Source organism: Lingula anatina, chromosome 5 (genome assembly GCF_051362555.1).
Source record: "Lingula anatina isolate TDL-2025a chromosome 5, LinAna3.0, whole genome shotgun sequence".
Lineage (NCBI taxonomy): Eukaryota > Metazoa > Brachiopoda > Lingulata > Lingulida > Lingulidae > Lingula > Lingula anatina.
Genome location: NC_141771.1, coordinates 22,351,833 through 22,368,432, shown reverse-complemented (window position 1 = coordinate 22,368,432; position 16,600 = coordinate 22,351,833). Strand labels below are relative to the sequence as shown.

General features: G+C 35.4%; 3 protein-coding genes across 4 annotated transcripts; 1 reads left to right on the top strand and 2 right to left on the bottom strand.

Annotated features, from left to right (window-relative positions):
- The first annotated feature begins 273 nt into the window (after positions 1 to 273).
- On the top strand, positions 274 to 6,049 carry LOC106155989 (uncharacterized). Of its 2 annotated transcripts, XM_087013477.1 has the most exons (17): positions 274 to 551; positions 1,141 to 1,203; positions 1,578 to 1,610; positions 1,857 to 1,989; positions 2,183 to 2,262; positions 2,494 to 2,557; positions 2,778 to 2,822; positions 3,004 to 3,033; positions 3,316 to 3,375; positions 3,628 to 3,666; positions 3,869 to 3,906; positions 4,257 to 4,310; positions 4,704 to 4,765; positions 5,028 to 5,253; positions 5,428 to 5,527; positions 5,683 to 5,745; positions 5,926 to 6,049. In XM_087013477.1, the coding sequence occupies exons 1-16, from the start codon at positions 374 to 376 to the stop codon at positions 5,732 to 5,734; spliced, it is 1,257 nt and encodes a 418-aa protein (XP_086869603.1). In that variant the 5' UTR covers positions 274 to 373; the 3' UTR covers positions 5,735 to 5,745; positions 5,926 to 6,049. The 2 variants fall into 2 exon arrangements, with proteins under 2 accessions (XP_086869603.1, XP_086869604.1); XM_087013478.1 differs by lacking the exon at positions 3,004 to 3,033 and having other exon boundaries at positions 276 to 551.
- A 3,608-nt stretch (positions 6,050 to 9,657) lies between these two features.
- Positions 9,658 to 12,787, bottom strand: LOC106152033 (uncharacterized). The gene has a single exon (XM_013525499.2). The coding sequence runs from the start codon at positions 12,047 to 12,049 to the stop codon at positions 10,175 to 10,177; it is 1,875 nt and encodes a 624-aa protein (XP_013380953.2). The 5' UTR covers positions 12,050 to 12,787; the 3' UTR covers positions 9,658 to 10,174.
- A 226-nt stretch (positions 12,788 to 13,013) lies between these two features.
- LOC147761894 (uncharacterized) lies at positions 13,014 to 16,410 on the bottom strand. Its single transcript, XM_087013476.1, has one exon. It carries the CDS (start codon positions 15,432 to 15,434, stop codon positions 14,064 to 14,066), a length of 1,371 nt encoding a protein of 456 aa, XP_086869602.1. The 5' UTR covers positions 15,435 to 16,410; the 3' UTR covers positions 13,014 to 14,063.
- Positions 16,411 to 16,600: the final 190 nt, after the last annotated feature.

Below are 16,600 nucleotides of genomic sequence, written 5' to 3'. Positions count from 1 at the left end.
AAAGTACGATCACATTGTGCAAATTATTTCCAAGATTTTGTACCTCACTCCCTGTCTTACATCACATATTTCGGGCATTTACCTGTTATAGTAGGCCTACTAGTGTGACAGGTAAATAACTTAATTCTTCTTATTAAATTCCCGTAAGGACAATTAAGTCGCATTGATCGCCAGATAAGATGGCCTTTATTGCGTAACAATAAAGAAGCTAAGAGGCGTCATGTGATTAGATCGAGACGCAGTTGCCACATGATTGGTTGTCTCCATATAAAAACGAGGCGCACATGAATTTAATCTGGTTGTTATTTCGAAGACCAACGGCGAGTTCAGATAGTAGATACGGTCGGAGTAAAGTTGAAAAAGTTATACCAACATGGTGACACACGCTATAGTGGAGTGGCAGGAGGACAATTCGCCAATAGATATTATCACCCTACTGTCCATCGCAAGACCAAGAATAGACTTGGAGAAGTATAAAATTGGCCAGATAATACATGCTAAGTGCCGGGGCTTTCCAGGAGACTATCCCGCTAGGATATTGCATATAGGAGGTAAGTTTTTCGTTATCTTATTAATTTTCCTGCTGAGATGGACAACATGCTTCCTACACTAAGGTTTGTAAAATGTTAAGACCCACACTTTGGTGGCATGTCTAAAAAAATGTTTCTTGAAACCCATTAGTCGTCCGCCATCTTGGAAACCCGACGTGATAACACGGAACGGTTTTACCAACAAAATAGGGCGATTAACAATTGTATATAAATTACTTTATAATCAATATCATTGATACGACTTAACAAATCGACACAACATGTTTATTGTCTGTTCAGCCTCCATGCTGGCTAGTGTATTTTCTAGGGAATGGCCGTTCTCTTTGTTCATTTGCATCTGCATTCATTTTTTCAAGATTATTGACTGGTGTTGCGCTGTAGCCTTTTGCGCAATATTCAGCGGCACCGGATTGGAGAATAAAAGCTTGACATATATGACTTTACAACAGTTGGATTTATTAGATGTCACCTACATGTTTATAAGACTAGACGGTTGGAAAATGTGATAATGTAAGATGTTTGTTGGTTTGGCTAAGGTAAAATGGAGGTCTGTATTTGGAATACTGAAATTTCTTCACTTTTTTTTCAGCAAATGATGCAGATATGAGGAAGATTTTGAGAAATTTGACTTCTGGGCAGAAAGAAAATAAAGGTAAGAAATGCTTCCAGAAAGATCTTTTTTCTCTCATAGATACATATTGTGTCATTTATTTGTAGGATTACATTTGTTAACCATACAGTACTTAGATATTTTTATGACAGTTAAGGCCATGTCAGATGACACTCAAAAATGTATTTGTCCTCACTTATTTTTTCTGGCCACAGGAGGATCAGGTCACATGTTGAACTGTTGATTGTATGCACCTAAGCAATTAATATGTAGCAATCCATTAGTTCAGAGAATTGTGCCAGACTAAAATGAAATTCAAAAATGATAATTACAATTAATTAATCACTCTGCCATTTATTTATAAATCAGTTCGTTTTTTAGGTACTTATAAGTACAGTGTTAACCTTAACTTTCAGAGCCACCAACAAGACCAAATAAAAAGACACCAGGTAATGTTTCGAAATGTCGTTTTATGTATAATTTTGAACTATTTTATTGGATGTAAAATATTATTTTTCATGTGAAGAAATGTAGGGGGAATAAATTCCAAAACCACCATATATAGACGATGAAGAATAGAAATTATACATACTCCCAAAGAAAATGCATAGGGGTATTTCTTTTTAGAAATGCTTCATGAATACCTTAACTGTTCTTTTACAGAAGTGTAAAATCTATCTCTGTGTTTATTATAGTACCTGCATCAGAGAAAAAGGAAGCAAAAAAAAGGAAGATTGATGAAAGGAAAGAACTAGCAGAGAAAAGAAGAGAAGCCAGGAGGAGAAAATTTGAAAGTCTGGAAGCCCAATTCGATTTGGAGTTTCAGAGGTATTAGGAGTTGAACTTGATAAAAATAGAACAAAGTGTATCATAGAATTAATATTGAGAAAACCCATTTACTAATGAAAATAAATGCAGGAAGAGAAACTGCCTTCGTGAGAAATATAATTGTCAGGACAAACAGATAAACACATTTGCATTAATTAGATAATAATAGATAAAAAGTTGCCATTAATTTTAGAATAACAAGGAATGACGAGGAGAGTGATCAAGAAAAAGCTAATAGAGAGAGTGAAACAACAGGAAATAGAAAGAAAACAGGTAATTTTATCAAAAATGAAATTCTCAAAATTCATTAAGTTTATTAAATTGCATGTTTATTTCACATGTGCTGGACAGATGGTCAAGGGTTTGTGAGAAGAAATAAAACCCCAAAAATTCATAATGTTTCAAATGTAATTGGGTTTGCAAAGGATTAGACGTGTACATAGAAGAGATGCAGAGAATTTTTCTTAATCATTGTTCCTTTAACATGTATGTGTTTATTCTCAGAGCCTATATCATCAGAAACAAGGAATGCAGGAAATGCTGGGCAAGAATCTGAAGGGGATGTGGAGTGAGTTTTCACCTTTAAATTGTATTGTCATGAGCTTGTAAGAAAGTTTTGGGGTTGAATTGTGTAAGATAAAGTGTTAACACGCCTGATATTTTAAAGTTACAATTTACATGCTCACAAACATTACCTAAAACATGAGGTGTATGAGAGTCATCCTATCTTCGTATTTTTGCTGGTATACTTTAAAATAACTAATACTTAATACTTTTCTACATTTTAGATATGATTTGGTGCTGGGAGATTTTTCTGATGAAGAAGAGACTTTGTAAGTAACTTTATATGTAGTAGTAGACAATTTAAAATAAATATTATTTATTTTATTGTTATGATTGAGATTTGTCTTGATTACATTTGCAGTCTTGTATCTCAATTCGGTCCTTCCATTTTTGCCATTAAAATTTGAGTAAAGGATCACTTCAAAGAGTCGTCCCTTTTTTCTCATATAGGTATAGGTCTTTGGACGGAGCGGGGACTGTGTAAGTTACTGTTAGAATACGTGATGTTATGTATAAATGATCAGTAATTTTACTGTTTTATTTTTGCTGATCAAGATTTTGATAAGTTACTAAAAAGTTGTAAATATCTTGATTTAATTTTGGATAAACAACAGCATAAAAATAGAAGCATGTAATTGCTGTAATCCAGGTGTGTTATTTGTATGTCAGTAGTTTGGTATCAAGACTGATTGGATGTGTATTTCCTATTGTGTCAATAGCTACTGTGCTGGTATATTTATAATGTCATTTTATTACTTGCAGAGCTTGTAATGCTAAGGGCTACCCCAAGATTGCCCAGAAACAACCAAGGCAACAGTTCAGGTAACAAATTCATATATTGTTTTTTACAATAATAACTAGTTAATTGAGTCTCATACAGATAACTGTGCTATGAATTTTTAAAGGTAAAGAATATATGGTAAATTTTTCCATCCCTATTACAATTTTTTTTTCAGAAGACATTTCCCTTTGTCATCATCTGACAAACATGCCAATATAGACCCAAAATACAATTGCTATTGACACAATATTGTAGAGATTTCAGTTATTAATAAAATTTGTCATGATTTTCAGAGATGAGGAGAGAAGTGAAATGAACAAAGAGACTCAAAGGTGAGATGTGATTTCTAAAATGATTATAAGGCTACTAAAGATTAAAACCAACAACAACAAAAAGGGAACATCTCTTCAATTATATGTAAGGGCATTAAATGTGCCACCAACAAAATAGCAAAAATGTAATTGTGTTGGATTTTTATAGTGAGCCATTGGTGTAATATGGATGAATAACCATTGTTATGATTTGTACTTCCAGAAGTACTGATTGTGATAATTGTAGGCGTTTGAAGTGTGGTGAGTATAACTTCGATGCTTCAATAACTTCAAGCCATTTGAGTAAACTATTAACTAAAACACCTCAAACACAAATGCATTAAATATTAAATAAAATGCACTCAATAATTGTTTTATGAGCAATAGCTTGGACCATCGTCTAAGTGTACCTAAGGCATTTTGAAATGGAAGTAGCCGATGTCAACATATATTTTTTTCTGATAGTAATTTGTGGCCTTGAAAGTGGAGTGGCAAACATATTGAACCTAATATTTTAGTATCAATCCTTTAAAGCATATTATCAAAGTTTGGGGTGGTGCGAGCCATAAACCCGACTGTTGAAATTTTAATTATGCTTCTTGTATTTCCAGAGGTGGAAAAACTGCAGGAAAAAATAAAGCAATTGGAGCATATTAAATTCATAGGTAGGTTGTTTTACAGATATTTTTTTAATTTTTTTTATTTTTGTATTCGTTATTTATTTATTTATTTATTTATTTATTTATCTTAATATTACAACTTTTACTTAAATAGATGTTCCAGGAAACAGCATATTTAAAACTAGTGTCATACTGTCATGTCAATCTAGTTTAAAAAGCACTGCACTGCCCATGCATGATGCTTGTTAAATAGTGCCAAACTTGCTAAATGAACTTTATGTAAATTATGCGGTGTACATACCAGAAAATTGAGGTTAGTAGAACAGCTTTTATAACAAGCTTTAATAACTAAACTTATAAAACAGAAATCTGGTCATATGGAATGGAGTACCAGTTTAAATACTAAACAAGGAATATATATTTTGTGTTTGTTTGCAGAGGATGATTATGAAATTCCCAGGCCAGGTCTCTTACCAAAGGAAATTGGAGAAAAATACAAGGTATGTGTTTTAATAATTATACTAACTTGTTTATAGTATGTCCATTGTCATGTGTCATTGTTAATTTTATTTTAGCCCATGTATTCTTTGGTGCTTGTGTTTCTCTTTGATGATAAGTAAAATGTCACTATCCAACATTCCTGGGGATTTGTTGTTTAATTAAATTTATCATACCCATCTTGTGCCTTTCTGCTTAATTTGTAGATGTGTTTTGTATGTACAATTAGTTTAAATCATTTTTATGATTATGTCTTTTCACTAGATGGTTGAGCTGGTCCCAGGCAGTTCGGTATATATTCCTCGCCCGGACCTTGTTTCTTGTTTCAAACCTGGGAAGGTGAAGAAAGGTAGTGTGCAACATGGTTTGAGGACGGCTAGGCTGCTGATGTCAGTTTTCTTCAGCAGAGAAGAACTGGCTAACTGCACTCTAACTAGCTCTACTGAGGGGAAAAAGCAGCTGAATCCCAGGATAATTAAAGCTATAATAGGTAAATAACTTGTGACCTACTTTTATAGTCTGAGTGCATGTACACCCTTAAAGTAATGGAAACATGTTGGTTAAGAATCGTTTTTTTTTTTAATTAGCAAGTGTTGCAAGTGAAAGATATAGTATTAACGACATATAATTTTTCTTAATCTGTTTGATTTATTGTATGTTTCAGACACCTGTTCGCAAAGCAGTCCAGCCACCCCAGGCAAACTGCGGCAGGCCATAGCCTGCAAAATTACAGCATTTTCCTGCAAAGCAAGAAAAACAAAAAGGTGTGTATATATGTACTCACTTTTTATAAAAAAACTTAATGAAAGGCAGTGTTGTAAAAGGTGGCTTTAAATATATTGGCTGCTATTATAGAACAAAAAAAAAACAATCAAACGTACTGGAATTGTGATTCCAATTGTTTTTATTTTATTTGTAGCAGCCCATGTGAAGACACAGAAGACAATGAATGGATGGGATATCTGCCATGAGAGAACAATAGGTGTGTGTTTTGAGCTGTTATCTAACCTTTATTCACAAAAAAAAAATATTTTTCAACACTTAATGAAAGTCATAGTGGTAAAAGCTGTTATTTATTATCTTGATTGCTATTTCAGTTAAAGAATTCCCAGAAAAAAAAAAAAAAACAATCAACTTATCAGAACTTTTTTTTTACTTTTAGGACCAGATCAGATCACACTTATAAGGAGAAGGTTGATGTACCAAGAAAAATCATATTCACAATCTGTCTTTTTAAAGTGAAATTTTGTATAAAACAGTATTTAATAAACGATAAGAAACTTCAATCTGTCTTTTTTATGAGCAGTACACGAGCATTTTTTTCATGTACTCCAAATCTACCTCCGCGAAGCAGTACGCGAGCATGTTTTTTTTTCATATACTCCAAATCTACTACTGCGAAGCAGAAGGCGAGTATTGCTCTCTTTCTCATATACTCCAAATTTACCTCAATTGGACCAGTACGCGAGCATTGTTTATTTCTCATATACTCCAAATCTACCACCGCGAAGCATAACGCGAGCACTGCTATCTTTCTCATATATACTCCAAATCTACTTCCGCGGAGCAGTACGCGAGAATTATTTATTTCTCATATACTCCAAATCTACCACCGCGAAGCATAACGCGAGCATTGATATCTTTCTCATATACCCCAAAACTACTTCCGCGCAGCAGCACGCGAGCATTGCTTTTTTTTCATATACTCCAAATCTACCTCCACGGAGCATAACGCGAGCATTATTAATCATATACTCCAAATCTACCACTGCGAAGCATAACGCGAGCATTGCTTTCTTTGTCATATACTCCAAAACTACTTCCGCGGAGCAGTACTCGAGCATACCTTTTTTTCATATACTACAGATCTACCTCCGAGCAGCAGCACGCGAGCATTGTTTATTTCTCATATACTCCAAAACTACTTCCGCGGAGCAGTACTCGAGCATACCTTTTTTTCATATACTACAGATCTACCTCCGAGCAGCAGCACGCGAGCATTGTTTATTTCTCATATACTCCAAATCAACCAACGCGAAGCATAACACGGGCATTGATTTTTCTCATATACTCCAAAACTACCTCTGCGGAGCAGTACTCGAGCATAATTTTTTCTCATATACTGAAAATCTACCTCCGCGAGGGTTGCTTTTTTCTCATATATATTTTAATATTTTTGCCGTGAGAATTATAATGTAAGAAGTAATTAAGACAGCGAACGATGTAAAATTATAACACATTCAAATAAAATATTTTAATATGCTCCAAATCTACCTCCGCAGAGCAGTGTGCGAGCATCATGCTTTTTGCTTTATACCTCAAATCTACCTCTGTTGAGTATCTTTGAAGTATCCGATGCGCATAATGCAGTGCAGCATAAACGTAATGCTTTATCTCTACTGCATCGGAGTAGATTTGGTAGCTAATTAGCATATTTGAAACACGCTTCAATCATGCTGCGAATCTACTGCATTAATGCTCCTCCGCTGTACAACCCTATGTAATTTTTGAAGTAGAATTGCAGTAGGCTCTACTGCATTTCTACTGCAAATATGCTCCACACCACTACTGCGTTAATGCTTCTTTGCTACTTCGATACTACTGCATTTTTGTGCGGGATGTTTCCTACAATAGCTTTTGACAGGAAAACATTTTTCACAATACTGACATTTGAATGGTTTTTCTCCAGTGTGGGTCCTTTCGTGCTGCATACAATGCCATTTTCCAATAAAACCTTTTTTGCAATTCTGACATTTATACAGTTTTTCACCAGTGTGGATCATTTCATGGTGTTTGCAAGAACTTTCAAAACTAAAACTCTTTTCACAATACTGGCATTTGAATGATTTTTCTCCAATGCCAGCCATTTCATTCCTTTTCATCAACTTTTCACTAATGTATCAAATCACCTACATTCATGTTGTTGCTCTTCACTTTGTTAAGAATATGCACCCTGGTTTCTGCAGGTCCATGTATATGTAGTGTTACTCATGGATGACTAGTCACAGATCTGGAAGGTGTCCGTCTCCTTTCTTCATGGCGAAAACTATAAGTGCTGCTGCTGCTCCTGAACATCTTGATACAAAAAAGACATCTGTTCTCTAAGTGTGGTATGCAATCATGAAAAGCCAGTACTACGGCGGTAGCTCCTTTTATTTTTAAAACATTTACTTCAATTATTCACATTTTAATTCCTGGTTTTCTTGTTATAATACCACCTTTATTTCCACCAATAAACAGCTTTTCTGTTGTTTTACTGTTCAGCAAAGTGAAAAAAGTCTTTGAAGTCGAAGTACATGTACCTGCTTTTGCGAACAACGAAGAAATGAGGGTAAAAAAAAAAAAAAAACTGGTGTTTGATGACTGTGATGAATGACACAAAGCTCCCCTGGGGGTATAAACATCAACTGCTCGGAACGAATTGTTTTTAAGGTAACTGTTCGTTAAGATAAAGTGAACTTAATGTAAACAAAGCGTTGCAATCTCATCGGATTCCCCTTCAGTAAATTCCCAAGATGGTATCCGACCCTTTCCGCTTACAAAAGTAAAATAACCATTTCACTGGCTTCAACTGTGTGTCTGTGGAAAGGGTAAGGGACTCGTGTTCGATGCTATTCGTCTTATGATATCCAAGACAAGCCACATAAGCATTTAGGACGAATGTCATCTGTACAAAGTAAAGGGAAGCGGACTACGGTTTCTAGCATTCCTAGCTTGCTTTTCTATTACAGGTAGATGCAATGAAAATTTAGATTCCTTAAAGACAGTCTCAGCGCGTTAAACCCTTAAAATAGCACGAAAATGAATTTTCCTGGAAATCTCACCATTTTCCCCATAATGACCAAGGTATATCCTATCCAAAACCGTTCAGAAAATGAAGCTACCTAATACCGTTTTTAAGTTCCATTAAATAATAAAAGACGACTCGTCTTAAATACTCAGCTACCACCTCACAGTACGGCTTCAGAACGCGCAATTTCTCGCTAAGTCTCGCGGTTTACTATGAATGAAGTACTACGGCTGAGACCCGGATGTTACTATTTGGCGCCAAAACAGCAAACATGGCTCAGACGCGCGTCAAGTTTGAAGAGGAGAGCGACCAGAGGGGACGAAAGAAAATAGCCACTCCAGTTCGAAAGATACGAAAGAAAATTAGAGACAGACGAAGAAGCACTCAGACTGTGTATGTTGGGAGGGAGGTGGGGCGGTGGAGGACACTTAAAGCTGAGTTAGGACTCACATACGAGGCAATGGCGAAACTACTCCTCGACACGTGAGTATGTGCTTCACAGGTCTCAAGTGTGTCTGATTATCATATTATCCTGTTCACAATAAATGACAATATTTGTGCTCACACAAAGTTGGTTACGTGTATAAGAGCGTTTTGGGCTTTACGTTTTCTGTTTTTGATCGGTACATGTACCGAAAAGATGGACAGGCGGCACTTACATGTCTGACAAGTTTCGCTGTGTAGTCGTGACGTCTATCTCATTCTGACTGAAGCCTGCTGTGATTGGTCGTAAGCGTGGGAAATTCGAGGTCGTGACCTTGAGCCGGAAGTACTTCTGGCTGTGCTCCGAAATCATGATAAATAGTTTTCGTTTTCTAATTCTTTATTCTAGTTGTCTTAACAGGACTTTTGTGACCCAGACTTATAAATATAATAATAAACAATCTCACAAAACACAAATCTGATCAAAGTTTTACATAGAACCTGCTTCTATACATTAATCTAACCCACTGAGACTGTCTTTAACTTTAATTGCCATCATTGCAAGTCAATGAATTGAATAACTGAAAAAAAAAATGTGTGTGTGTGTCTGCTAATTAATTAATTGTTGGTGGCATATAAAGGATGCTTAATTTTCATTTAAAACACTTTGAAGCAGTAAAGTACAGATTATTAATAAAATCATATTTTATTTCAAAGTATGTTTTGTTTTATTACATAACCATAGATGGTCTGCCATATAACGTGATATATATATATATATATATATGAAATTGCACAGTCAAAGGCTGCAGGGGGAGCGTTCAGATTTCTTAAAAAGGCACTCTTTGGAAGTTTTCCCCCTTTTTCTGTTCTCCATGCAGGCCAACAGAAGAATCTTACTTCTTAAGTCAATAAAGTATCTGACATATATAGACAGTCTCTGTATATGACCCATCCACATGCAATTAAACATGGTCAAGTTCCAGAAATATTCCATGAATGCATGAACTGGCAGACCTGTTTTCAGTCATATATATATATAATAACTAATGCAGTCTCCATGAATGCATGCACCAGTTTTCAGTTAGAATAACTGTCTCCAAAACATCTTTAAACATAACTCCCAATCAAATAATTAAAATAAAGAACTTTCTTCTTGTGCTCAATGTCTATTACTTAAATATTATATTATCAGATGTCAATTGTCAGTATCTGCAAATACATTTCTAAACATTGCTACTGGATAGATCTCAGGTCTCACGTCTGGAGCATTGTCATCATTTAACTCGACTTTGACTTTGGTTTCTGTATAAGCTTCCATCTCTACTTTTGTCCCATGTGGCATATAATCATCTTGGAATTCCTTTTTTATAGACTGTAGTGAAACCATTGTCGTATACGGATTATCCTCTTCTTGAGGTTCCTTTTTTATAGGCGGAGATGAAACCCCAGTGTTAATCATTTTATGTTGTTCACATTTATTTTTGACACTAAAACTTTTTTCACAATGTAGGCATTTGAATAATTTTTTGTCAGTGTGAGTTTTTTTATCTTCTATACAACTTTGTTTTTCAGTAAAACCTTTTTCACAATACTGACATTTGAATGGTTTTTCTCTACTGTGAATTATTTCGTGTTTTATACATGTTCTTTTGGCACTAAAACTCTTATCACAATACTGGCATTTGAATGGCTTTTCTCCAGTGTGGGTCCTTTCATGTTGTGTACACTTATGTTTAACACTAAAACACTTTTCACAATATTGACATTTGAATAGTTTTTCTCCAGTGTGGGTCCTTTCATGTTGTGTACACTTATCTTTAACACTAAAACATTTTTCACAATACTGACATTTATATGGTTTTTCGCCAGTGTGGATCATTTCATGTCGTTTACATTTATCTCTGACAGTAAAGCTTTTTTCACAATACTGGCATTTGAATAGTTTTTCTCCGGTGTGGATCATTTCATGTCGTTTGCAAGATCTTTCATTACTATAGCTCTTTTTACAATACTGGCATTTAAATGAGTTTTCAATATTGTGGGTCACTTCGTGTCGTTTACAATTCTGTTTAATAATAAAACTCTTTTCACAGTACTGGCATTTGAATGGTTTTTTTCCAATGTGGATCATTTCATGTCTTGTACATGTTCTTTTGACCCTAAAACTCTTATTACAATACTGGCATTTGAATGGCTTTTCTCCAGTGTGAACCATTTCATGTTGTTTACACTGACTTTTGCAAGTGAAACTTTTTTCACAGTACTGGCATTTGAATGGTTTTTCTCCACTGTGAATCATTTCATGTTGTTTACATGTGCTTTTGTCACCAAAACACTTTTCACAATACTGGCATTTGAATGGCTTTTCTCCAGTGTGTATCCGTTCATGTTTTTTACAAGTGTTTTCAGAAATGTAACTCTTTCCACAATACCGACATTTGAATGGCTTATCTCCATTGTGAATCATTTCATGAAATTTACATTGACTTTTGAAAGAAAAATTTTTTTCACAATACTGGCATTTGAATGGTTTTTCTCTAGTGTGGTTTATTTCATGCTGTATATAACTCTGTTTAATACTAAAACACTTTTCACAATACTGGCATTTAAATGTTTTTTCCCCAGTGTGAGTGTTTTCATGTTGTGTACACCTTTGTTTAACGCTAAAGCATTTTTCGCAATACTGACATTTGAATGGTTTTTCTCCAGTGTGGGTCCTTTCGTGCTGCATACAATTCCGTTTTTCAATAAAACCTTTTTCACAATACTGACATTTAAATGGTCTTTCTCCAGTGTGGATCATTTCATGTTGTTTACATTTATCTCTGACAGTAAAGCTTTTTTCACAATACTGGCATTTGAATGGTTTTTCTCCAGTGTGGATCATTTCATGTCGTTTGCAAGCTCTTTCAAAACTAAAGCTCTTTTCACAATACTGGCATTTGAATGGTTTTTCTCCAGTGTGGGTCCTTTCATGTCGTACACATGCTCTTTTGACACTAAAACTCTTTTCACAATACTGGCATTTGAAAGGTTTTTCTCTAATGCCAGCCATTTCATTCCTTTTCATCGACTTTTCATTGACGTATCAAATCATCTACATCTGTGTTGTTGCTCTCCACTTAGTTAAGAATATGCACCGTGGTTTCTGCAGGTCCATGTATATGTAGTGTTACTCATGGATGACTTGTCACAGAACTAGCAGGCGTCTCTCTCCTTTCTTCATGGCGTTAACAATAAGTGCTGCTGCTGCTCCTGAACGTCTTGTAACAAGAAAGACATCTGTTCTCATAGTGTGGTATGCATTCACAAAAAGCCAGTACTGCGGTTGTAGCTCCTTTAATTTTTTTTTTTTTTTAAACTTATACTTCAATTATTCACATTTTAATTCCTGGTTTTCTTGTTATAATACCACCTTTATTTCCATTGTTCTACTGTTCAGCAAAGTGAAAAAATCTTTGAAGTCAAGTACATGCACCTGCTTTTGCGAACAACGAAGAAATGAGGGTAAAAAAAACAAGATCTGATGTTTGATCACAGTGATGAATGACACAAAGCTCCCCTGGGGTATAAACAACAACTGCTCAAAATGAATTGTTTTTAAGGCAACTGTTCGTGAAGATGAAGTGAACTTAATGTGAACGAAGCGTTGCAATCTCAGCTGATTCCCCTCGGAAACATCCTTCAGTAAATTTTAGAGATGGTATCTGACCCTTTCCGCTTACAACCGTAAAAGAATCATTTCACTGGCTTCAACTGTGTTACCAATGGTGTCAGTGAAAAGGGTAAGAGACTCGTGTTCGATGCTATTCGTCTATTGATACCCAAGACAAGCCACATTAGCATATTGGACGAATGTCATCTGTACAAAGTAAGGGGAAACGAACTACGGTTTCTAGCATCCCTAGCTTGCTTTTCTATTACAGGTAGATGCTATAAAAATTTATTTTCCTTAACTTTAAGTGCCATCATTGCAAGTTAATGAATTGAATAACTGACAATATTTTGATGCAGTAAAGTACAAAGACACACTATTAATAATCATATTTTATTTCAAAGAATGTTTCGTTTTATTACATAACCATAGATGGTCTGCCATATTATGCAATATATATATATATGAAATTGCACAGTCAAAGGCTGCAGAGGGAGCATTCAGATTTCTTAAAAAAGTAATCTTTGGAAGATCAGAACAAAGTTTTCCCCCTTTTTCTGTTCTCCATGCAGGCCAACAGAAGAATTTTACTTCTCCTTCAGTCAATAAAGTGTCTGATATACGAGGGTTAATTGATAAGTAGTGAGCCTTGTGTGGAAGGGGTTAAGCAGGGATATCCCTTTTCAGCTCTTCTATTCCCTGACTATTTAAAGGTGTGTAGCCGAAGTTTGGTGTCATTTGGTTAGTCTATGTCCACGAGGCAGCGGAAAGCTCAGGAAAGGTGTACTGTTCCTCCAGGACAATGCTCTTGCTCACAAGTCTGTAATTGCCGTGGCTGCAATCAACGAGTGTGGCTTTGAACTGATAGAACATCCACCTTATTTGCCTGATCTTCCTCCCTCTGACTATTATCTATTTCCCAAATTGAAAAAGGCCCTTTCAGGTACTCACTTTGTGTCAGATGATGACATCATACGTGAAGTAGAGGGTTTGTGAACAGCCAAGAGAGGGGCTTCTATAAAAGTGGCATAGAGGCTCTCAAAACTTGCTGGCAAAAGTGTATAGATATTCAAGGAGGCCATGTTGAAAAATAAAGAAAAATACTTGTAAAATGTGTACCCCTTCTATATGAGGCTCACTACTTATCAATCAACCCTGGTATGTAGACAGTCTCTGTAAATGACCCATCCACATGCAATTAAGGTAGTCAAGTTCCAGAAATATTCAATGAATGCATGTCCTGGCAGACCTGTTTTCAGTCATAAATATAATAACTAATACAGTCTCCATGAATGCATGCACCAGTTTTCAGTTAAAATAACTGTCTCCAAAACATCTTTAAACATAATTCCCAATCAAATAATTAAAATAAAGAACTTTCTTCATGTGCTCAATGTCTATTTTTTATTATATTATCATTCATCAATCATCACTGATCAGTGTCTGCAAACACATTTCTAAACATGGCTACTGGATAGATCTCAGGTCTCACGTCTGGAGCATCGTCATCATTTAACTCGACTTTGACTTTGGTTTCTGTATAAGCTTCCATCTCTACTTTTGGCCCATGTGGCATATAATCATCTTTGAATTCCTTTTTTATAGACTGTAGTGAAACCATTGTCATATACGGATTATCCTCTTCTTGAGGTTCCTTTTTCATAGGCGGAGATGAAACCCCAGTGTTAATCATTTTATGTTGTTCACATTTATTTTTGACACCAAAACTTTTTTCACAATGCAGGCATTTGAATAATTTTTGGTCAGTGTGAGTTTTTTCATGTTCTATACAACATTGTTTTTCAATAAAACCTTTTTCACAATACTGACATTTGAATGGTTTTTCTCTACTGTGAATCATTTCATGTTTTATACATGTTCTTTTGACACTAAAACTCTTATCACAATACTGGCATTTGAATGGCTTTTCTCCAGTGTGAATCATTTCATACTGTGTACACTTATGTTTAACATTAAAACACTTTTCACAATACTGACATTTGAATGGTTTTTCTCCAGTGTGGGTCCTTTCATGTCGTACACGTGCGCTTTTGACACTAAAACTCTTATCACAATACTGGCATTTGAATGGCATTTCTCCAGTGTGAATCATTTCATGTTGTTTACACCGACTTTTGCAAGTAAAACTCTTTTCACAAAACTGGCATTTGAATGGCTTTTCTCCAGTGTGAACCATTTCATGTTGTTTACACTGACTTTTGAAAGTAAAACTCTTTACACAGTACTGGCATTTGAATGGTTTTTCACCGCTATGAATCTTTTCATGTTTTATACATGTTCTTTTGTGACTAAAACTCTTATCACAATACTGGCATTTGAATGGCTTTTCTCCAGTGTGAACTATTAAATGTTGTTTACACAGACTTTTGAAAGTAAAACGCTTTTCACAGTACTGGCATTTGAATGGTTTTTCTCCAGTGTGAATCATTTCATGTTTTATACAATAGCTTTTGACAGTAAAACTTTTTTCACAATACTGGCATTTGAATGGTTTTTCTCCAGTGTGAATCATTTCATGTTTCCTACAATAGCTTTTGACAGGAAAACATTTTTCACAATACTGACATTTGAATGGTTTTTCTCCAGTGTGGGTCCTTTCGTGCTGCATACAATGCCATTTTCCAATAAAACCTTTTTTGCAATTCTGACATTTATACGGTTTTTCACCAGTGTGGATCATTTCATGGTGTTTGCAAGAACTTTCAAAACTAAAACTCTTTTCACAATACTGGCATTTGAATGATTTTTCTCCAATGCCAGCCATTTCATTCCTTTTCATCAACTTTTCACTAATGTATCAAATCACCTACATTCATGTTGTTGCTCTTCACTTTGTTAAGAATATGCACCCTGGTTTCTGCAGGTCCATGTATATGTAGTGTTACTTATGGATGACTTGTCACAGATCTGGAAGGTGTCCGTCTCCTTTCTTCATGGCGAAAACTATAAGTGCTGCTGCTGCTCCTGAACATCTTGATACAAAAAAGACATCTGTTCTCTAAGTGTGGTATGCAATCATGAAAAGCCAGTACTACGGCGGTAGCTCCTTTTATTTTTAAAACATTTACTTCAATTATTCACATTTTAATTCCTGGTTTTCTTGTTATAATACCACCTTTATTTCCACCAATAAACAGCTTTTCTGTTGTTTTACTGTTCAGCAAAGTGAAAAAAGTCTTTGGAGTCGAAGTACATGTACCTGCTTTTGCGAACAACGAAGAAATGAGGGTAAAAAAAAAAAAAAACTGGTGTTTGATGACTGTGATGAATGACACAAAGCTCCCCTGGGGGTATAAACATCAACTGCTCGGAACGAATTGTTTTTAAGGTAACTGTTCGTTAAGATGAAGTGAACTTAATGTAAACAAAGCGTTGCAATCTCATCGGATTCCCCTTCAGTAAATTCCCAAGATGGTATCCGACCCTTTCCGCTTACAAAAGTAAAATAACCATTTCACTGGCTTCAACCAAGGAGTTATAACAGAAGGAGATTACACGCGTGGGGGCGGAGCCCGTATTACGGTCTCTCATTGGTCGGAATGAATAGAACCCAGAGAACAATGGATGCCTATCTCTGTTACGCTTAATTGCTACTCTCGTTTAAATCTCGTTTGTTAGTATCTGTGCCTTCGTCTGTTGATTTTTGAGGACAGAAACAGAAACGGAGTCCGAAGTTTCTAAAAAATGAGAGAAATACAGAATTTATATGATATTACGTTGGACAAGGTTTTCAAAAAACAGGTAAGTGCTTTTAAATGCATAACTACACGAAATATGAAGATAAATGTCAACTTTTATGTCGTAGGGTCTCACTGTGTAAGTGTCCAGCTACACGTTGATCTCGCGAGGTGGTGTGTGGAGAATAAATATTGCACGAAAAATATTTCCCACTCATAACAAGTGCCTATAAATATAGTATCAGATGAAGAAAGTTTGGTCTTTATA